Here is a 24,097-nt window from a genome sequence, read left to right as displayed (position 1 = left end):
AACTAAGAGGAGAATTTTGTGTGAAGCTTTATCTTCTGCATTCAGCATCTTGAAATATGTGAGTGAAAAATTCACTCTATAAATTAATGCTTGCAGCAAATTTGATTTCATGCTGTATTCAGGGGCAGTTATTCAGTCTTATCAGCACATTCTTCTCATAAACAGAAGCCTAGCTAAATGAAAGCTCTTTAGAGGGAATAACTTTGAGAGTAATTACTTCAGCAAAGGGCGTGGTGTGCTATCCATTCAATCATGCTGGAAAAAATAGACCCTAATGAAGAGAAAATCTTTAATTACAGAAATGCATTTATTCCAATTAACAGGACTACATGGCATGTTTGGGATTTCCCACTGCCCACGCAGAAAGTCATGCAATTATCACAAGGAAATGCAGAGAAAAACACTCGTTATATGTTGCATATTGTATGCAAAAACACATACAACATACAGTACATGTTAAAACATTAATTTCTCCATTGCATTAGCAATATAGGAGGCAAAAATCAAGACTTGTCACTTATTTTACAAACGGTGCTCCAACTACTGGAAATACAACAGTGCTTGGTTGAATACTTTCTAAAGAAAGAGGCTTAAAAAGCTGTATACCTCTTGAAGATGAAGGAGTCTTTGTTTGGCATTAAAAGGCCACAAGAAAAAAGGTGAGGCTCAGTCACCGGGGAGGTTTGATTTCCTCCTGGAAACCTGGGACTATCCTTCTGAGGTTTTTCTAAATACAAGTATGAAAACAGGGGCTTGGATGAGGCAGTTGCATTGTCTCCCATCTGTCTCCATCTCACTCAGATCATAACACACAGCTCCACATCCATCAGTAGGCTCCAACAATAACAGCCTCTGCCTCTTTAGATGGTCTCCTGTCCGTTACCAAAAAGTTAATCATTCCCTCTGACTTTATGAGCAGGTTGCATCCGAGGAAAAAAATGCCAAACACCACGGTGAGGGACAACACGCACATGACGGCGATCTGGACCACCCTCATGATGAAGAGGCTCCTCTCATCCGGAGCTGCAGCCACAAAGCCATTATCTGTCACCACGGAGGAAAAGTTGCAGCAGAAAAACTCCTCCGTCCTGTTGAGCAGTCCAACCTCAGTTTGGTTAAGCCCGGTGCTATTCATTTTTCACTTTCTTCCAAAATCAAACTTTAAAGTGCGAGAGGTGAACAATCGTGTGCAATCCCCGAGAAATAGTCATAAAAGTGATGATGGAGAGGTGCTGAGCCGACGAAGTTCTTCTGGAGTTCAACAAGCAGCTTTGGCATCGCATTACTAGAGGTTTCATGTGTTCTGCTGCCAATTTCAGAGCGGAATGAATTCACCAACCCGCGGTTAAATAGCCTCACAGCAGCACCTGCCTGCGTTGGAGCGCGTGAGAGGAAGAGCGAAGCGGCAAGAGCGCCACCGTACGACCAAAGCGCGCGCGCGCCTGTCATCAATGTCCACGAGCAGTAAGGCAGACATGCGGTACACAGTGTTCTATATTTACTATGTATGTCTGTGTACATACAGACAGTCTTCTTCGTGCCCCCTGCTCGTGTTTTCTGTGTTTATTTTCAGACACAATCCTTCTCAGCTTTTTCTATCATAAGGAGAGGTCAAAATACTCGAGCTCACACAACTTTTTATTATTCAAATAAAGACAACCTTTAAAAAAATGTAAACCGGTAATGCTTTTATTTTCTTCACTTTTATTTCTGAAGATGTCTAATTAACATCTTCACCCGTCAAAAGCCCATTTGTACAAATGAGAAACTAGTTTTTGTTCAGGTTTCATGGTGACTAAATAGCCTAATGCACTATAGGACCTTAAAAGTTATCAGCTTGGGTAAAATTCTGCTTTGCGTGTGCTTACTACATTATGGTCTCTGTAGATAATAAAGCAAGCACAATATTATCCTATATTTGGATTACCAAAAAAAATAATGTTTAATAGTCTACAAACATAGCAAGCACATAGAGATAACTAAATACATAATTTGAGTGACTGCTGATGTGTGAAAGCAAATCCACCAAAAGTTCTCATCACTCTGTATTAACTTTTAGACCTGGTTGTAGCTGCATTGTTTTCTTATCCATTTCATTTTAAATGGGGATGCATCCAATTTCTTTTGGTTGCGACACCCATACTCCTGGGCTTTGGTATCAACCAATACTGATACTGATCCCGATCCCAATCCGATACCAATGTTTAATAATAACCTGCGTGCCCTGCCATGGGATAAGACTGGTATTGTTTTGGGTGAGAGGAAAAAACTATCTATTTAAATGTTTATCTGCAAAACAATTAAAATCAAAGTATACTTCTATACCCTGTAGATTAGTATTGCAGCAAAAAAGAACAAGCAAGTGCATCAGAGATAACAATTCAAATCAAGTAGCAAAGACCAAAATAATCAAAAACAAACAAACCAACCAACCAACCAACGAACAAACAAACAAACAAACAAACAAACAAACAAACAAACAAACAAACAAATAAAAAGGCATAGAGCAGTTTGCCTGGATCAGCACCATGAATTTGCGAAACAAGCCTTGAGGGACACCCATTCACAGATAACCGATACCACTGATGGGAATCGGTGTATCCCTCATCTTAAATAGTTCCAGCTGTTTGAATGTGGCATTCATTGTTGCAAGAAAAATCTAATAATTAAAAACACCATCAAATGCATCACCTCTAGAGGAAGCAGCAGTTCAAAGATGTCAAAGGTAGAGAAAGGTTGTGATGAGAAAGGTTGATACCTGAAAAACAGAATTAAGTAAGTTTAAGAAATTATTCATATTTTGTCGCTTCCACTCATTTTCAGCCTAAGGTGGAAACAGATTACCAAACCATTACAGTAACATATTGATTCTGCATGTACTGCGATCATATCTAATTTACCATTTTACTTTTTTTTTTTACTCAACCCAACAGAAGGTGAAAACAGACTCTCAGGCTGAAAGAAGTAAAAAGGATCAACTGGTTGTTGCTCCATTTGGAATGACGGTTGCCAATTATAAGTGTTTTGATTATCAATTTGATCATCAAGATCTATATCCTGCTTTTTCCTATAAGCCAACTGAACATTGAAGACAAATCTACTACTCGCTTTTATTATTATCATTATCATTTTTTTTTAACTCTGTAAGTGTCTGCCTTTCTTAAGAGACAGAAGTGAAATGTGAAATTTATTGATCCTCAATCAGTTAGTCTCCTGTTGAAGACTGATGAAGACAGATGAAGAACAACTGGACTGACAACTGGATCTCTTACTATGTCAAGCTCCTTGGAAAAATAGTTTGCGTCAGTGTTTGTACACTAGCGGAAGAAGACAAATTATCAAATATGATATCCCATGAGTGCTTTATTTACAATATATCAACGTTGTGTTGACTTACTGATTGTTTATCAAATGCTGAGAGCAGATTGGCTCTACAACATTGCCCCTGGCGAGTACAACACTAGAGGTCCCTTAACAGTATCAGCAGATGGCAGTATTGTTCAACATGATCCACCAGAGGCCTACCATGTAAAAACTGTGATATAAACAAACTGTATTATGCATATTCAACAACCATGTCTATCATGTTTGATGCTCATTTATGAGTGTACACTCACCACCTGGCTGAATGTTACTTTTGGCATATATTAAAGATTTTGTCATTGACTTTCATTCTGTGAAAATACATTATCTGAGTGAACACAGAATTTTACATACAGTATGTGTGTCATGGTGGTCTCAAGAGATGATATGAAATTTTTATAACTTATTTGAGAATATTTAATTATACTGTGCTAATAAAAAAAAAATGAATCAATAAACACTAATTAATGATATTTATAACATCAAGATAAGTGTCCACAGCAATTAAGACTTTACTTCAGGGGCCAGAGACACTTCAATCAAGAAAGATCGAGATTCATTTCATTTTGTGTGTCTTATCTAATCAAACACAAGACAAAAAGTTTATGGTCTCCAGAATAGCAAGGTAAATGTCCTAATACAGCTTCAAGGCCACCCTGGCAAAGGCTACTTTTATTTCTTAGGATGTGTATCCTAAGAAATAAAAGTAAATAAAATTACTCTATTATCATATATTTTATGAATTTCTGCGTGGAGTACACTTAAAAGTGATCAAAAGCATGGCATAAATTCTTAATGTGAGCGTGAAATCGCATTATTATGATTTTATTTTGCCCGTAGTGGTGATGCTGCACACGCCTACATTTACCAGACGCCCGTGACGCTCTTCTTCAACAACATTTCATGAGTGACGTTGCTTTCAGCCAATCAGAGTGCAGCAATCAGACATGGCAGGTCGGGCCTGAGCTGAGGTTAGATTGTGCAGTCGAATATTATCTCGGCTGCCCTCTTACCGTTATAATATTCAGCCGGAGAACAGGTGCGAGCTGAGACGGATGCTGCATTGACCGCTGCAGCATTAAATGAGTGAGGAAAATTAATGAAGGCTGTTCGTGTTTGCGGTGCACTGCGACTCAGCGAGGGGCAAATCCTATCAGGGAGTCCAAACAGGTACTACGAGCGGCATTACTGGACGGACAGTATCACTCCGGACTGGGGACTACTCTGTATTAAGATGGACTGAAACTTAGGTGTCGTCAGGAGATGTTGCGCGTCGTTTGGGGCTTTTTCTCGAGTTTAATTCAGCCATTAAAGGTACTGTATGTTAGGTCATGTTGTGTGCGCTCAACACGTTGCCTGAGAGCGAGGCTGGACCAGGTCACTGGTTCACTTCATCCATAATTTAGGTAAGCAGACAGTATCCTTATTTCCTATTGCGTGCACACATTTTTATGTGGCAAACACTCTCATTTTCTGCTTCAAACACACAGTGAACAGTGGTCTTCTGACTTGATTTTCATGCTTTCTGTTTGCCATTACATCAAATCAAGGTTACCTCTGAAAGAGTGTGTGCTTTGACATCTTACTGCTGTGTTTTATTACTCATGTCACATCCAGGGTGTTGCAGGATTATCAGTCAGGACAGCATATGATGAACATTCACATGAATAAAGTAGCATAGGATTTGTGTGAGCCTACACCACACCTATAGAGTTAAAACTAATCTTTTTGTTGTTTGGGTTGTAAAGAAGCTACAGTCACTGGCCTAATGGGCTTATTGGGATGAGCTTTATTACCTCCTGTTCTTTTGTTAGGTGTTGATAAGCAATTTTAAATACTCTGACATGACAACCCCCCTTTGACATGCAATCAGTTATTCCAAAACTGTATTTGATTTCCTGCAGAATGCCACATTTTTCATCTGCAACATATACATGTTTTTTCTGAACTTAATAACCACTGTTGTTTAATAAACGACTTTACTTTCTGCTGGTGATGTTGCCTGCATTAGGGGTTTGATCACAAAAATACTTTGCCCTCTCCTAGCAATGAGTAGAACACTTCCTGTTCTTTTCCAAACTATCATATCAAGTGTTGCTCTGAGCTGTGTTCAGTTGTATCGCAGAGGACAGTAGTTTAAACTTCTGACAATGGGATATGTGGTATAACAACTCCAACTCAATGACCGAAGAAGACAAATTTAGCTCCCAGCGCTGAACCAGACATTTCACATCAAAGTGTGTGAAATTATGTGTCACTTGGGAAAACGGTGCGTAATTCCTGATGCTTAGCACTTGTCTCAAAAGGAGTGGAAAGGTGTCTGGAGGGACCTGTTTTCTGCAGATAATACATATTCATCTGTGCAGATGGTTAGACTAATTGACTCAGACTTCTTCGGACTAGACTTCAGCAAGCTGCCTGTGGCACTGTTGGTGGTACCAAACCCAAACATGCCTCTGTCGCTGGTGCATAAGCAGATGGTCAGAGTTGCAAACAGTCAACATCAGAAAGCGTCTTAATTTATCTGTCAGCATCATGAGCCGGTCATGATAGGAGACGGGCTGACTTGACTTCAGCTGAATTTTACTGAGGCTGTTTTGCTGATCGTGCTTATTATCAGGAGGTCCAGATTGTGCCCGTCTGCTGGGGTTGAAAGTCAGTGAATGGTTGGTGAATTATGTCTTTTTGGGATCTGAAAGAACTCTGAGGTCTGTAGTTCTTAATGCAGCTGGACAGAGGCGGGCTTGTTTTTGGAATGAGATAAGAATAAGCCCAGGGCAGCAGTGTCAGAGCTAGTGATGGACACTTAGACAGGGAGCAGAGAGGACAGTGTGTGTATGTTCGTGTGGAGTGCAAAATCATTACCATGCTGCAAGTGCAAGATAAGGAAATCTGTCAGATTCCCAACAGGAGGTGCTGCAGGCATTTCCCGCTGTTTTTCAAAGTATAGGGTGGATAAAATTGCAGCTCCATATATGCTTTAAGAGTGAATTCATGATTTTTTTAATTTTACATCTTAACAGGAACATTTACTCTCAACTTCTCTGTATTTCTTTTATGACTCTAAAAAGCTGCTGTTAGGTTGTCTTTGATGGCTGGAATCGTTTTTCCTCATCATACTCTCACAGGCCTTTCAATCATCAAACACCTATCATTCCAGTCAAATCAAAATCCCGTTTGACAGAAAATTTCTTCTTTTTTCATCAGAGGGATACATGCCATGCCAATGAGATAGCTAACCTCCGCAAATAGCCTCTGGTATGAAAGCTTCCCAGATGGTCCGTGCAGTACCACTGATGAAGTGGGAGAGGCTTGTAAAGAGGAAATTAGCATCTTTTCAGAGAGAGGAGCATGGAGAGTCTGGGTCACTCTAATGTGGGAAGTTGAGGGTGAAATTCAGGAGAGGATCACTGCACAGGTTTGTGTGCAACTGAGGGCAGAGACATCAAGTATGTAAAAAATGTATTAAAAAATAAAAATAGAGAAACATAACAATCAGATGGAGCTCTGGCTGCCTCTCTCTGGAGCATTATAAATGCAGACTGAAGTGGTCTTTATCATTATTGTAGACAGTATGTGAGGTGTGTGTAGGATGTATTTTAAAGCTTGACTGAAAATGATGCGGACAAATATCGACAGTTTATGCAGTTGTATAAGTGATAATGTACAAGAATCTGCTGCACACAAACGTCAAATATGCAAAGTTATTCTTATGACACATTAAACATGCATGTGAGTTTGACCGTTAATTTCTAACTATAAAACCATAAAATGTTGTTTCCAACATCATTCAAATCTTTCTCCCCCTGACTCTAATACCTCCTCTCCCTCAGGTTATTTGCTAATACTGATTTCGTACCAAAGCTGCAGCGTCTTTGACCCAAATTTAGGAGCTATTTTCCTGCCTTCAGTGGAGTCATGTTTTAAGTAAAGCAGCATGGTGCCAGGAAATGTTGCGGTGCTACAAACTGGATTGGCCACCTGCCATGACTTCAACATAACTGATAGAGAAAATGCAGATTATTATGATGCCAAGGTTGGAGTAACAGGATCTGCTAAATATAACTTGAAGCAGTAACCCCTAAGCTAATTGCTGTGTTTTTCACTTCCTCCTTCTTATTTTGAGCTGATACTAAAAACCAAAGTTAACGTGCGCCTGATGGTTCACAAACTAAGCAGCAGGACGTCAGAAGTCTGTGACAAAACTTATGGCACAAGTTTTGCTTTTGATTAGATAGTGAATGTGTGTAATGGCCACATCTTACATGGCAGCTATGGAAAGGGATGGGTACTGAATTAGGTACTTTTATAGGTACAGACCAAATTCTTTCTATAATGCAAAGTACTGATTCATGTAAAATCAAATGATACTATGTTTTGGTACCAAAACACATCCTTGTGACCGTGAGGGAGTGGAAGAGTAGGGGATTTTCCATGCTGGACATGAACACAGCATTACAAGATTATGAATTGAAGAATGGATGAGTCAAATTAAAAAACTTTAAGATTTTATTACTTAACAAATTAATATTTATTACCACATAAACACACAAAAACGTACCAGATACTGGGCATTAGTACTGTGTCATTTCAAATGTGAAAGGCACCCATTGCTAGGTATGGATATAGGTTGGTGATGAAGTACTGTCAATTGTGTGATTATCTCATTAACTGCTTTAGCTTTAGGTTGTCTCAGGTGATTAAGTGGTGCTGAAATTAGGGATGTACCGATCCTAGTTCAGTGGGAACGGATTGGTCCAAACTTGACACCAAGGCTTAAATATGATTTAGTCTACAAGGTGTAAAATTTTACAATCAAATAGTCATTTTTCTTTAATTTCTGAAGCATTTTTTAACCAAACTGCTGTTTAATATTTTAACACTTATAGTTCAAATAAATATTAACTTCTGTATTTCCATAGGTACTCATTTTTGTCTGTTACTAAAAACATAACCAGTCTTTTCCCACAGTAGGGCATGCAGGTTATTATTTAACACTAGTATCAGATCAGGATCAGTATTGGTTGATACCCAAAGCCCAGGTATCAAGACCAGAAAAGCTGGATTGGTGCATCCCTAGCTGAAATACCTGATAAATTAGCGCTAATGCTAGCTGCAGCTATGTCTGCTTTGAATATCTTCCATACGCCTCCAGTGGTTACCTCTCCTATGTAAACCTTGCAGTGATTTTACTCAGGTGTGACTCAGCCATGGTACAACACAAGCTGCTTTCTTCAGTAACAGAATATTTAATAAACTGTGTGTTCTTAACTTAGAACAGATCATCCTCTCTCAGCTGGGATGCTCTGCTACATGTGCTCAAAACTGAGCAGAGAATTTTGATTTCTGCATTGTATTTTCTTTGAAAGCGTCTTTTTTGTGTTAAACCTTGAGCTACACTCGCCCCGTTGTCTCACTCTAAGAAGGCTCCTTTGTTTTTAATTTCACCGTAGCTCCACTAAAACAGTCCCCGTGCTTTTCATCTTTACTGTTCAGTCCATGAATTTCATCTTTCTTTCTGTCTCTCCTGTAGGATGACGCCTCCTGGTCAAACCTGCCTGCTGTCCTCCCTCGTTCCTCACCCGGTCTCCACAGTTCAAGCGCTTCGTCAGCGGACTGAGAACTCCTGAGCTTTCGCCCTCCCTGTTTGGCTTCCTGGCAGACGTCCCGGGGGAGGTGATGCGACGGTTCGTCTACTGTAAGGTGGTGCTGACCACCTCTTTAGTGTGGGTGCTGGTGGACGTGTTCCTGCTGCTCTACTTCAGCGAGTGTAACAAATGTGATGACAGGAAAGACCGCTCCCTGCTCCCTGCCCTCCGAGGTGAGTCCACACCTCTGACGTGACATGTTTCATTCACCCAACAGATCTGATGGGTTTGAAGTTTCAGGGGCCCCCAGGAGCTTTGCTCCCCTTACTTTCTTACTCCCTGTGGTTCTAAGTTTTCTGGATTTTCCTCTGCTCAGAGTATTAAGGAGACCAATGGGTTTATAGTTAGGTATTAAACACTTCTTAGAAGAAGTTAATAGTAAAGTTTTATGTGTGTGTGAAGCTTTTTGAATGAGAAATAATTCTTTAGAGTCTTTTTAAGGTTAAATCCTGATAATACTTTTATTTGTTGTTAAATATTTGTTTCAACAAAGAATATTTTTTTGTTTAAGTGACAGAAAGCGCACAAAAGTTATCCTTTTTCCCCAACATGCTTCACAGAAATCTGAAACTTTTTTTACAGTTATCCTTCACAGTTTCAAAAACTATCATACTGTTTACTAATCCTTCAAAGTTGATGGCATAATTATATTTTTTGCAGTGCGTTTGACAAAAAACCTGGGGTAAACCTTGAGTATAACTCGTCTGAAATAATGTCAAAAGAGAAATGAACTCATATTGTTGCACCAACAGGCAATCACACATCATCTCTGGGATTATCAGATTATAAATAGAAAATGTTTCAACGCCGTGATGACACAGAGTACCTGGATGACATGAAGAAGAACAGGCTGTTCAAAGACTTTACAGTTGCTGTACCCTTGTGGTGATATCAGATCTTTGGAAAAGAAGCTTTCTCTTGTTTCCCTGCGGCTTCCAGTCTTATTTCATTCTCAAATAGTCCTTAATAAAATTGAGTTAATTGACATCGTGCAGCTTGAAACACCCCGCATGTTTGTGTTTGCTAGAAGCTGTTCCTGAGATCAAACTTAACTGCGGGGCCTCATTAGCTGAGTTCATTTCCTCACATGACCTGCAGTAAGCAGGTTTCTAAGAGGCTTGCTAAGCTGCTTTTAGGTTGAAAGGATGCAGAGCTGCCAGCTACTGAGACTCATTTCAATACAAAAATCAACTCCTATACCCAAGATACTATACATAATATCAGTGTGTCTGCAGAGGAGGCGAGGAACTGTTGGATCAATCAGAAAACATCAGTGACTATTGAATAGTGTTTTTACCTGAAATACCCATACTACTTCTTCCTTTAACAATCACATACCTTCAAGAATACTCACACACTAAACTCACTGGTTTGTTTTGATTCCTATCAGTGTTTGAATGCAGCAAGAGTTGATAAAAGCAAGCCTGTTTTTTCTCAAAAAAGAAAAAAAAAAAAGAGTCCTTGCTCTCTGTTTTGCTTAGTTCAAGGGCCCATGTTTCACTGAACCAGTGATTTGTCAGACTGGACTGAGAGATTTTTGTAGTTGCTGACGAGACTTTTCGACGAAACTATTCACAGTGCAGTCATTTATGAAATCATTCAGTTGCAGAAAATCAGGCTAGAAATTCATTAATTTGTTGATAGAAATTGGTTCTTAAAGTTCACGGCTCTATTTTTGCCTCACCTGAAAAAAACAGAAAAAAGAAAAGAAACAGTCTGATTTTTACACTCAGAGAGTCTGAACATCACAAAGCAAAGTTTCGTGCCAGGGATGTATTTTCTCGTTAAAAATGTTCCCCAGTGATATCTGTGTGTTTCTGATTGTTGCAGTACGTTAAATAAGACAAGGTGTTTTTTTTAAATAAAAATGTTCAGTATCTGTTTTGTACTTTGTGGCTGCAGTATTACTTCTGCAAAAGGAACAAATCTAAGTTTTTGTTTATGCGATAGCTTGGTTGTATTTATGGCACACAAAGGCAGAAAGATCTGAGTCGTGACACCTCAGGGTGTTTATAGACCATCCTCCTCTCATAGAAGCTGCCTACAAATTCCCAGGTACTCATTCCTCTGCAGATATTACACTTAAATGTCATACAAGCCTTCTGATCCTTAATGCCCTGAGTCTTTGTTCTTTCTGTGAGCGTCATCTCACTCAGTACTCTCACAGTAAGTTGCAGATAGGGTGATGATGTACATCAGAGCGGCGTAGTACTCTGCAGGGTGTTTGTTCCCGGCGTGCTGTGGTGTTTGTTCAACAGGAGCGTCTCTGATATATATAATGTAATGCTAGCTGGGTCACACTCACAGACAGGAAACGGAGCACAGCAGAGGGAAGAGCTGGAGGTACAAAATACGGGTATAGGAGTGAATCAAGCTTCAGTAGAGCCGACAACTCTGCACTGCTGCACAAACCTTCCTTGGGAAAATGAAAAGCGCTAAAGGGACAGTCTGTTCTCTGATTTACAGCAGCATTGCTGCTACGCCAGGAAGAGAGAGCCAGTGGATTATTTTCTATTCTAAAATAAAAACAAGGATACAGTCAAACACATGCTCAAATTGTAACAATGAAACAATCATAATGGAACTGTTTCTAATTACAACATATTGTGTTTATAAAAGCTGAGAAAAGCTTTTGTGAGACCTTTCAGTGGTGAAATATTTCTCAGAGAAGGCCCCTGAATACTACAGAGAGTCTAGATTTGTTCATGCTACTTTGTCATAACTGAGTTGATGAGTCTAATGGCTGACATGTAGATGGATCTATGTGAGTTTATTTTTGTCCGTCATTGTAATATGAGTGATTGTGTCTCCATACCTGTGATATGAGAGAAACCTTTCCACTGTAATTGCTTGGATTAAGCTGCAGGCAGGTACACTGAAATAGATCGACTGACCTGAGACAGGACAGGGGCCACTGTTTTCTTCCCCAGTGATGGCGGTCATCTGTTATAATGAATGATCTGTGTCAGGGAGAGAACATGAGAGGCTTTAAAATACCACAGAGAGTTTATTTCCTCAAGCTCCTCTGACCTGTGTGTCATCAGGATATATCTGATTTATCTGACTCCTTCAAGTCTTCGTGTTTGTTGTGACTGCGAGTCTTTTCACAGATGACGACTTTGAACGAGTGCTGTTGATCTGGAAAACTAATTTTAACTCACGCTGTGTAGGAGTAATTTAATTTATACCATGCAATAAGCTTTTACAAGATGAATTAAAGGCTGCTTAGTGATGGAGACAGACTAACATGGTTTTGATTCACAAACACTTTGGGGAAGGGGATCCATGATATATCCTGAGACTGATTGTTCTATCTATGAGCTAAGATGTATAGCAGCAACTAACAATGTTGATGCAGACATGCACTAAACTTCATTCCCTTCATACAGTAAGTTTCTGTGATGTTAAAAGAAAGAATTAATTGGGTTCATCTGTTTACAAAACATTGACAAGAACAGCTCCTTCCTACCTGGGGTCCCTCTTCCTGGTCTACAGTCCTTCACGCCCACTACACTCTGCTTGTGAAAGACGCCTGATGCTCCCAGCCCAGCGCAGCTCCAAATCTCTAGCCAGACTCTTCTTCTCTGTTGTTCCCAAATGGTGGAATTAATTACCAAACTCTATACGATTCACAGAGTCCCTTTGTACTTTTAAGAGATGTCTGAAGACTTATCTGTTCAGGGAACACTATGGGCCTTAATCTGAGCCTTCTCCTCTTTGTCCTTAGGGGTAAAATGAGTCAGAAGGTCTCAGACCTAGCTCTTAGTGAATTTTCAGCACTAATTACTGAATGTTGTTGAAGGTTGAAGTATATTGCTACAGCATTTGACTGTGGTTAGTTGGTTATATTATTCTACAGTATTAAAAAAAACTCCTTCACTTGATGGCAGCACCTGCAGCCAAATAACTTGTCGCACTTTGTCGCACTTACTAAGGTTTTTCCTTCTGCCTGAATTCCTGCTTGAGTTATACGTGGCTTTGGACAAAAGCGACTAAAAAATGAAACTGTTGAACTGTACAATGTCAGTCTGACTGAAATCACACGTGGTCAGATTTCTCAAAGTTGGACTGGCATTCGTAAACAATGGGGTTGAGTGTACAACCCAATCTGCCCAAAACTTTACCTTACTTTTACACCAATACATTTCCTCTTGTCATTTTCGTAACTCGTTACTACAAAATAGAATTAGAAGAAATTTGAGATGGTGACGTAATGCTTGTTTGTCATGTCAACCAAACTGCCAAGCCCGAAGAAGAAATTCAGCTTGTCTGGGCATGTCACATCATTGATGCCATCATGGAAGCACCTGCAGCAGGCGCTGATGCTAACGATACTCTGGTAGCATCTGTTGAGCATGTTGACCACAGTGGCAAACTCTGTGAACTCCGTGGTGCTATCGAAGATAACACCGCTCACCCTTGGCCGTATTTGCATGAAATGGTTTTGTATGTTGGAGTGAAAGATTCTTCCTACCAGATAAAATGCCCAGTGGTGTGAAAGCTTTTATTGAAGAAGTTCAAGCCTCTTTCTCCTGTGCCTGGATATTGTCCTTTTACTGTAAGCCACAATAAATTTCTAAATCAAAAATCTAACTGCTTACTTTTCAAAAAATAATTTTACTTATACTTTTAATACTTTAGTAGATTTTATATATCAAGAATTACTTTTGATACTTAAGTACAATAAAAATCAGGTACCTCAAGACTTATACTCAAGTAATATTCTAAAAGGTGACTTTAACTTCTACCAAAGTAGTTTAATGGTAACACACTTGTACTTTTACTCAAGTACTTTATACAAGACTGCCTGCTCCACAGTTAGCACATCAGGCTTTGACCCAGAAGTTGAACAGAAGAGAAAAGAGCCTGTTGAAGGGTGGCAAACAAACCTTAATGGATCAAGAATGAAGAAAGTTAACCAGACAAAGCTATTGTATCATGATGTAACCTACCAAAAGCGAAAAAAATAATATACAGCTAACATTTCTTAAAGTAAGAGGTCTACTAATGTTATATTCACCTGTTAGGATCACTCAGTCTGGTAGCACAGCTTTGTGGCTATGCTGCTAGCACACATGAAGTTAAACAGGGGTAACTGAAGTATATAAAGAAAGCTCCAGCAGAGTCAGTGAACTGAGATATGCTCTGGCACTAATAGAAAACATCTCATTAATTTGTGCAAAGTTCACACCATCTTTAAAGGGCTCTACAGCTATATTTGAGTGTTGAGTGTATTAAATATGTGTGTATTCGTGCCTAATAAATCCCAATTTGTCAGATATTGTATAATTTACAGGCTGCAACTGAGAGCCAGGAAATGCTGTGCTGAACTAATGTTTACCTTATTCCTTCAAAGCTTGAGGCCTGTCTCTTTAAAATTCACTCTGCTCTCTGCATGTCTCTGGTGTTTGATTAGAAACTGGTCATGTAATTTACATTTTACAATAACCTATGGGATTAAGCCTGGGTGTTGATGGGTCACTGGATGTTCTGTGTTCTCTGTTGATATAGGCAGATAGATTGGAGAGGATGAACACTCTGTTCAGTCAAACAGCTCAGCTCTGGAGCTGTGTCCATCCCAATGGAGAGTGTCAGCAGCAGCATAAAGAAAAGAGCAGGATCAGCTGAGGTTAACAATCCAGTGAACACATGCCCTTCTCCACGAGGGGTCACAGGGAATCCTCTTAACCTGGGGCCATGCTACTAATGTGAACCGTGTGTCCCCCTTTCATGAAAATCACTGCCTCTGCTCTCAGAGATTATTGTGAGGGACACAGTAATAAATCCATCGAAGGTTATTTACCTTTCATGAAGGGAGCTGCCTGTGCAGGAGGAAAAGCAACAGTACTCACACTGATTGCAGGCGTTTGACTGTAGGAGCAAAGAAGAAAGGATTCTGCTTCCCTTCTTCTTTTCATCTATTAAAATATTCCCCCAAATCTCAGAATTCAAAACCTCCTAATAGATTAAACTAAAATTAAATATAGCTTCCGGACTGTGCTGCGCCTTAATACCCACTCAGCTGAAGCCACAGCAGCCAGGAGAGAGCTTAAGCACAGAGCCTGCACCATCTCAATTAAATGTCTTACACTGTTCACTGGTGTGTGAGGGGGGTATTTTTCTCCCAATGCAAGTGAGAAAGTCGTCACACTTTCTATATATGCAGGGTTATTACGCATTATTATGGGGAAGCAGTATACTGTACACATGTGCATGCCCTGTAAAGATGCTGCCTGTGCATGAACCGCTGTTTGATCACACAGCAGTGCATTACTACAGGCACAGACACTAATCTGGAAAATTATGTTTACGCTGCGGCGTATTACTTTTATAGAAGATAACACTTCACAGAGCATATAGAGAGGCAGAGCATGCTTTGCAGCAGTCTCCTAAAGAGACAGAGACCCAGCATGCTCTGCAGAGCTCTCGCTAAGAGATGGAAAATAAGCTGTGCGACTGTGACGTCCGCTTCAGAATTTGTGCATCTCATCTCAGCTCAGTGCTTTTCAGTACAAGTTAGAGGTCATTTTTTCCACACCTCTCACTCTTTTTCTTTTGAATGATAAATATAAATGATTGAAGCGACACATTTCCAAAACAAATGCCTGATGTATATCGCTTCCCTCCACTAAAGCTTTGTTTTTAAGCAAACCAGGTCTGTTTTAGATTTATTTATTGAGTTTTTGTTCCCTGGTTCATCGAGTTCTTGACAAACCACAACCCTTTTTCTCCCACTGTCGAGAACAGGGCCCAGAGCCAACAGACTCGGGTCAGTGAGGTCAGTCAGTTCTCATTACTCTCAGTCCCATTAAGCAAAGGAAGTGTGGAGCACTTGTAATTTAGAGCGCCTTAATAACTTGGGAGATCCTCTCATAATGTTTCCTTATCAAGAGTCGACCTTATATACTCAGTGATTTATATTACAGTGCAGCTTGACATTAATTTCTCACCCCCCAAGTCTCCAAAAAAAAAAAAAAGAAAGCAATAACGTGGTTGATTTCTCATCAGATATCTTTTTTCATCCACCGTCTGTTACCTTACAGCCGTGATATCTCGCAGCCACGAGGGTCCAGGGGAAATGGGCAAAGCGGTGAACATCCCCAAAGACGAGCAGGAGAAAATGAAGGAGCTCTTTAAAATCAACCAGTTTAATCTGATGGCCAGCGACATGATTGCCCTCAACAGGAGCCTGCCGGATGTGCGACTGGATGGGTACGTAAGCTTCTTCTTCCAGATGCATTGTGGGTTCACTCTGCTGATATTTTGACACGTTGACACACATTCACACACTGCTGGAACACATGCACACTTCCTCTTTTCAGCAGACCAGAGTATTGTAGTTCTTCTCACCCTGCTCCTCCACCGCCCACCGTCTTTGATGCCCATCACACATTTTAAGGCACTATGTTTACAGAAAGCTGACATTCTGGCTGAAGCTTTCTGCTTCTGGTTCTTCATTTTTTTATTTCTTGGGTGTTTTCATCTTTGAGTGTTGCAGACTTTATTCCAGGTTCACAAAAAAAAACTGTTTCAGTGGTTGGACAAATGTGTTGGATGACTCAGCAAAGCAGCAGGGTTTCTCCCTCTTCATCCAAAATAATCTCACCGCTGCTTCAGACAGTGACTGTATTTGCAAATGAGCTGCTCGCCTAAACCTTTTTTTCTGTCAGCTAGAATATTTATCTTTGTGATTAACTTTTAGTGGATTTCTTTTTCTTACCGGAATGCTTTCACATAAAGAGCCTTGGAGACACAGCATCATCGAAGACAAATTATTTACACATTGCTATTTCCTCAATATGTGAACAGATACACGAAACTGAAGGAACTGCAAGGAATTTAAGTGTTATGTTGTAACCTGATGGCACAAAATCGTTGTGGCTCTAGCCATAGCCTGCATTGTAAGCAGATCAATAGAATACAGATCCAATCTTTAACACTACTTTTCTTTTCTTAAGACACACCTGAAAAGATGCAGGGTTATGAGTCATGCACATACTGATTTGATTTCATCCTCAGTGTATTTTACCTCCTGAGACCCTGCATACTCATATGAGAGGATGTTACATTCCTGCCTCTCAGACCCTCGATACTTCCTTCTTTTTTTTAAACTTTGACCTGTTAGTCACATTTAGGGACACTGCTTATGTCATCTTTTGGTGATATTTCAACATTGCACCCATTTCAGTGAAAACAAGATGGTGGGAATATCTGCAAAAAACTTCTACAACAGCTAGAGATGAAACGATACAGTACTGATGCCCAGTACTTGGCAATCGGTACCAGTACTCAACGCTACCAATATTTGGTACTATTTTGTGTTAGTGTGTTTAAAAAATTATCAATTTGTTTGAAATGGAAATATATATTTTTTCAATTTATAACCTTGCAATGCTGTGTTCATGTCCAGCATGGAAAATCACCTACTCTTCCACTCCCTCATAGTCATACATAAGGATGCATTTAGGTACCTAAACATGGTGCCTTTTGATCTTACATGAATCAGTTCCTGGTACTTTTGACAGTACCTAATTCGGTACCCATCCCTAACAGCAGCTCCAGATGTAAAATAGAGAAAGGTAAAAACTATATCCCAATTTCTGAATTAAACTAGAGTATTTATGTACAATAACACCAATAACTAACTAATAACTTAATAATAACAACAACAACAACAATAATAATAATAATAATAATAATAATAATAATAATAATAATAATAATAATAATAATAATAATAATAATAATAATAATAATAATAATACCCAGTAACTTCCTGTAAAAAGACAAAGTTTAGTTATCATGTTATTTGTTCCAGCTTGTCCCAAAGCAACAAGTAAAGCAAGGACAAATAAAATAGCAACGCATGCTGGACAAAAGCTTGGGTATCAAGAGGTTAAGGCCGTAAAGGGGAAGATTTAATACCAAAAATGTGTTTCAAAATATACAAAAAATACTATATTAAAAATATACACATAAGAAAAAAACACTTAAACAACTTTTACAAGTTTGTGTAACTTCTTCACAACATCAAATACAAAACTGGGCTTTTGCTGATTGCTTTTCGGGAAAGGAAAAACAAGTCTTCCCATTATTATTCCCCTCACTCATGTCATAAGTGAAACCATAATAAGGGAGCAGTGACGGGAAGTGTTAAATTTTCAGGAAATTCTATAGGGTGCAGTAATTATTTGTTTAAAAGAATCAATATATCTAGTGCCAGGGTATCAATAAGTGAAGACGACTGTACATGACTGCATCAATATTTGGTCCCATTCCTCATTACTGTATCCAAAGTGAAAATGACCGACATCAGTAGCTACCAGCATCGCTACAATGCAGAATCCATCAAATCCCAAATGTGTTTACATTAGGCCTGACATCTGAATGGGATTTAGAATTGTTTACTGTCCCTCAAGATCCATCAGACTACTTAGTGAAAATCCATGAAGCTATTTACGTGAAACATGAGAACATTCGTCTGCACTGCTGAAATGGAGCCACCTTCACACTCTTTTAGAGACACTATCATGTTGAAATTTATGGAGAGCTCAAAAACACTTTCACGAGGTGGACACCACGAGCTCTGCTTGTCAGATATGATAAGAGATAGAGGGCACAGGATACCTCTCCACACCTGTACCTACAGTTTTTCTCTGTGACTCTTGCCTCCACTATGATATTACCAACTCAGTACTTTGTACAGCATGGAGATGCAGAGACAAAGATCATTATGCTGCATAGTGAAGAAGAAGACCTGTTTTACTGCAAAAAATTGAATATTCAGCTGATTGCAGCCTAGTTTTTCAGCTCATAATGGCTGCAGCTTCCTCTCATTATGTATAATACAGAACACAGCTCAGCTGAGTAAAATCCCCCATCTCTGTGGTGAAAATCATCCAGAGCCATGCAAAGTTGTCTTGAAGGCAACCTCCTGGCCTAGATGTGTCAGTCAGTCCTGTCACTTTAAATAGACAGGACAAAACCAGCAATGCTGCTGCTCCAGTGGCTTCTTTCACCCTCCGTTACCTCCCCCACCCCTCCTCCAGCTCCGGCCGTCCACTTCAGTAACGCAGCTCATTCTTTATTCAGCATCATCCCCTACAGCAGCGTCCAGAGTTTGACATATTCTCACTCCTCGGCTCTGACAGACATCCCATCAAGCCGTGGACTTGCTGACACAACTGTCAACACTGGATTTATTTTTCCACTTTCTCCAGGGATTTTTGTTTGTAAATCTCACATGTCAATGCGTTTGCACTGACAACAGAATTGAAAAGCAGCAGGACTCTGATTCTTTTCTTAGTCACTCATTCAGAGTAACTAGCTGCAAGCCTGGAGCAACGCTGTGAATGCAGTTTGTAAAAAGTGTTTTTGACAGACAACTTTAGACTGGGTCTGTTAAAGGTTGGTGGCTTCATGGTGCAGGGATTAGCTTCACATAGAAGTGACATTGGGTTTGAATCTACTGGCAGGTTGGGCTCGTAGGTGTGGGGTTTTCATGTTCTTCATCTTCCTGTGTGGGTTTCCTTCTGGAGGTTAAGTTAGGGCTTATTGGTCATTCTAAAAGGCCTGTAGGTTGGAGTGCTGGAGTAATCAGTGCCAGCCCTTTGATTGGCTGACCACCTGTCCATGGTGAACACTGCCCTCACCCAATTACAGGTGGGCTCAGCTCCAGGCTGCACCTGAACCACTCTCAGGTTTTAATGATGGATAGAGATGTAAGATTTAGCTGTACAGTGACACAAATCTCTACATTTCAATAAATAAAAAGCTATTTTTTACATTTTTAGTTTAAGTGACACCCACTAATTGATTTTTCTAACACTCTTGGCCAAACTTTGTAGGTGTGGGAGAAAAATTGATATACAATATATCAAGATTTTTTGTTTGACGATATCAAAATCAGGATTCTTTGTCAAAAAATCTTTTTTTTTCAAATTCATATTCTTCATTTCAGTCTTTGTTTATAAACTGGATTGGAAAAAAGTTACCACTTTTCTCCAGCAGAAGGTAAAATGTTTCTCTGTGACTCATGTGATGTGCATTTTATAGGAAAATGTGTCTCCTGGTATAGTCTGTAGACATTATCATCATCATTTAACTTTTTCACATGGTCTGGTGTTAAAAAAGCAAACTTAAAAATTGCAAAAAATGTTACCATTGAAGAATCACAGTTTAAATTAGGGCTGCAACTAATGATTAATGTGGTAATCGATTTCTCGGACGATTATATAAATGATTAAATGGTGAATCAGCAAAAAAGGATGAGAATGCGTAAAATTAAAATAAACAAAACCAAACGTGTTGTTATTTTAGCTGATGGCTATTGTTTGCTTGAAGATATAAACAAAGAAACAACATATTTGAACATAGTTTAAGCTGACCAGATGCTACTTTTATAAAGAATAACAAATGACATGAATGTATTGTCACTTACAGAATCAATAGTTTGGGCAGAATAATACAAAATACATTGTTGTGTCTTCAGATGAAGAACTTAGTGGGCCAAAATGGCAAATAAATAAAAATTGTCCTCAATCTTTTCACCTGCAGGTCAAACAGTTCATCCCCTCTGCCCTACTACTTCCTGTAGCAGCTAACGCTAATGCTAACATTAGTTTAATGAGCTCCTGGTGGTTTCAAACAGGGTGACGATTTAATAAAAAGACAAAAAGAGTCCTGAAAGACAAACCATGCATTTCACAACATATGAAAGGAGTGTATGTGGGATTTTGTAGCTCCTTACCTCTCTGTTGAGCTCCACTGCTCGTCATCGATGAGCCCAACATGTTTGCGTTTTAAGTGCTGGATCATTGCAGTCGCACTGCCATTTTGTCTGAGTTTATTTTTGTCAGTTAACAGGCTGTGTGCTTTTACTCAGCGTGGAATACTCCCAAACTCTGGATTTTTTTGGGCAAACGTCTTTCTCTGGCTCTGCCATTATTTGTGTGTTTACTTGTTTCCCTCACCTGCCGGCTCGGCTTCCCCTCCACCACGCTGATCTGTTTACATGTGACACATACAGCCCTGCAGCCCAGGTAATCTACACTCCAGTCCAGTAGGTGGCGGTAATACACCTTCAGCTAGTTGCCAACCACTAACCAACCACTGATAAACCGACAAAAAGGAAGAAGTTAAATAAACTGAAGACAAACTAATGCAGTAATGGCCCAGCACAGTGAATGGATTTGATTCATCAAATCGTTTTTATCGATTTGTCGTTGCAGCCCTAGTTTGAATCGAATCAGCACCCCAAAAATCGTGACAGAAATGTTTCACAATAATAAAATATTGTCCCAGCCCTAATACTTCCCGCACATGCAGCTGTCACGATATGCCCTGACACATGGAGGCGAGGGCCAGCTTATCACTGCTTGTAGCTTTAATTTTGTGGCCCAATTTTCGCCTACATTCGGAAAGTGATATAAAGTTATAGATTTTCATTGTTCTTGTTATTATTTCAGTTAATCAGTTTTATGTAGTAGGAAAAAAAGATGACAAATGACAGCCAACGCTCAGTGTGCCAAACACCCACATTTGATTAAAATACTGAACATCTGAGAAGCTTTAAGCACCAAATGTTGAGGATTCCTCCAGATTAAAGGATGATTATGTCAATAAATAATTTTCACCATTAATTGGCTTTAAGCCTCAGTACATGTAAGGGTTATAGTTACAGGAAGTGGCTGTTGTAACAATCCTGTGGTGTAGTCTGAAACTGGTTTCTAACCTGGGGCTGCTGAGATGAGTCATACATCTTTTCAGACAAGTAAATAAAGCGTTATATAAATATACATGAGGCTTCACTAAATTGCACTCATATTTTTTTTTCCTTTCTGTGAAAACATTTCAAAGTTTTACCTCTAAAAGCCTCTGAAATAGTTCAGATAGAGTTACTTGTTTGGAAACTTTTCAATCCTTAATTCTCATATTTTAACTCTCCCTCTGTCAGCTGTAAGACCAAAGTGTACTCAGACGACCTGCCAAACACCAGCATTGTCATCGTGTTTCACAACGAGGCATGGAGCACCCTGCTGAGGACGGTTCACAGTGTCATCAGCCGCTCCTCCAGACACCTCCTCACAGAGATTGTGTTAGTGGATGATGCCAGCGAGAGAGGTTGGTAGCCTGCGCTCCTGCTAATAAGAGGCTTAAAAAATAAATATTATATAATCTCCAGTAGTGTCACAAATTTAGCGCTGAAGTCAACAACAGTGGAAACACTTTGTGAGTCTTCGTGAGTCACTGGCAGTACAAGACACAAGTACACAACAGTGTTTTCAGCACCACAGGAAGCAGCACAGTCAGTATCAATTTTAAGGGCAGATAGCATACACAGCGACTAAATGAAGATTTATGCAGCTGAACTGTTTATGTCAGAGGTTAGTCTGCCAATTCTATTCCTGATTTAACGATAATGTGCTAAAAAGTTAGAGAAAAAGAGCCCGTTTCTGTTTTATAGAGCCCAAACATATTTTGATATCTTTAATGACCAAGAAAAACAACTTTGGAAACTGGATGCAGAAAGTTTCCTGGTATTGTTTTTCTGTGCCCTCACACTTGCTAGAATGTATTTGTTTACCTGTTACTGACAGACTTCCTGAAGGAGAAGCTGGAGAACTATGTGAAGACTCTGGAGGTGCCAGTCCGGATCTTGAGGATGGAGCAGCGTTCAGGTCTCATCAGAGCCAGGTTGAGGGGAGCAGCTGCCACCAAAGGTCAGGTCATTACCTTCCTGGACGCTCACTGTGAGTGCACTGTCGGCTGGCTGGAGCCCCTGCTGGCACGCATCAAAGAGGACAGGTGGGTGAACCAAACGGACCAGACTATGTCGTGTTTTTGTGATCTGACTCCAACACCAGACTCCTTTTCTTAATAGGACTGATGGCTTCAGCTTTTTGGGCTCCTTGTCAATCATTTCTTCTTCGCCTCATCAGTCCTCGACATGATTTATTAATACTGCCTATATCACGTTTCACTGAAGTTGCATCAATGATTTCTTGAGCCAAAAGCTCAGTCTGAATATTGATAGAGCAGCAAACTATCAGGTCTGAATACACAGTTTGAGCCCGGCTCTGCTGATTGCAGAAGATAATCATTTTTGCATCGTCTGCTTCTGCTGCAGCCTCAGAGGAAAAACAAGATCCAGTTACTTTGGCTTCAGTTTTTGTGTTTACTCTGCTGCAACTGATGCTAGCTGTTTTAGTCGAGTCACGTTCAAAGTGAAATACATGTTTAGGAGACTTTTAAGAGACAGATTGCTTGGTTTACTCTGCACTGACAGAGCGGAGCTTTGATTTGTGGCTTTTACTTTGCTGTTTGTGTGAGATTGACATTAGCAGATGGATGGATTGATAATGAATCACTTATGATCCATTCCTTATCTGCGGTCAGACACATAAAATTTGCCTGAGGTAAAAATCACTACTCTGTGAGTCAGGTTATTACATAATGCAGTTGAACAGCATTTTTCATTTTCATAAAGTTCTTCTGCACAGATGTATCACCGCCTAGAGAGACAGACAAAGAGCTGTATCTAACAAATAGACAATCACGCATTACCTCCACCAAGGAGGTTAGGCTGTGAACAACATAACTCAAAAAGTAACAAACAAATCTTCATGAAATTTTCTGGAAATGTTCAAAATGGGATAAGGAAGAAGTGATTATATTTTGGAGGTGATAAGGATCACTGTCTGGATCCAGTATTTTTTTTAAAGGATTCTTTATAATTGTGAGATAGGGCTGTTTTCACCATATGTGTATATAACTCCACCATAAATGGTTGGATTGCTTTGCAAAACAATACAAAACAAGGTCACCATAATTTCTGACAGATGTAAAAGTACGATCCAGATCCTGGCAATATTCTGGATACTAAGATCTGGAATATGAACTATGTACTGGGTCATCATAATTTTCAACACTGTCAGGAAACAAATTATCGTACAAACCTGCAACTAACAAATTGTAGCAGACAGTCTGCTGAAAGGAAGTATAACATTAAAGTAGGACTAAAGTGTTGGTGACAATCACAGTATGCTTGGTGGAGGTCTGCGCTCTTTGAGTGCTTTTCTAGTTGA

The 24,097-nt window shown here is 39.7% G+C and overlaps 2 protein-coding genes across 4 annotated transcripts in view; one reads left to right on the top strand and one right to left on the bottom strand.

Annotated features, from left to right (window-relative positions):
• Positions 1-826: 826 nt before the first annotated feature.
• rprma (reprimo, TP53 dependent G2 arrest mediator candidate a) lies at positions 827-1,135 on the bottom strand. Its single transcript, XM_074695349.1, has one exon. It carries the CDS (start codon positions 1,133-1,135, stop codon positions 827-829), a length of 309 nt encoding a protein of 102 aa, XP_074551450.1.
• Positions 1,136-4,309: 3,174 nt separating this feature from the next.
• Positions 4,310-24,097, top strand: part of galnt13 (polypeptide N-acetylgalactosaminyltransferase 13) — a 41,901-nt gene continuing 22,113 nt past the window's right edge. For 2 of the 3 annotated variants that reach the window (XM_074694881.1, XM_074694883.1), the window contains exons 1-5: positions 4,310-4,769; positions 8,897-9,184; positions 16,055-16,223; positions 21,967-22,133; positions 22,610-22,817. In XM_074694881.1, coding sequence (XP_074550982.1) covers positions 9,043-9,184; positions 16,055-16,223; positions 21,967-22,133; positions 22,610-22,817 — 686 coding nt within the window. In that variant the 5' untranslated portion in view covers positions 4,310-4,769; positions 8,897-9,042. The remainder of the gene's footprint in view (positions 4,770-8,896; positions 9,185-16,054; positions 16,224-21,966; positions 22,134-22,609; positions 22,818-24,097) is intronic. The other variant, XM_074694882.1, reaches the window with a different exon arrangement.

Source organism: Halichoeres trimaculatus, unplaced genomic scaffold, assembly GCF_033239565.1.
Source record: "Halichoeres trimaculatus isolate MK-OKI-2021-1 unplaced genomic scaffold, fHalTri1.1 fHalTri1_scaffold_19, whole genome shotgun sequence".
Taxonomy (NCBI): domain Eukaryota; kingdom Metazoa; phylum Chordata; class Actinopteri; order Labriformes; family Labridae; genus Halichoeres; species Halichoeres trimaculatus.
This window is presented reverse-complemented; position numbering and strand designations above follow the sequence as displayed.

What these genes read in the sequence shown, in the direction of transcription:
- rprma (XM_074695349.1), bottom strand. Translation starts at nt 1,135, where the DNA reads ATGAATAGCACCGGGCTTAACCAAACTGAGGTTGGACTGCTCAACAGG.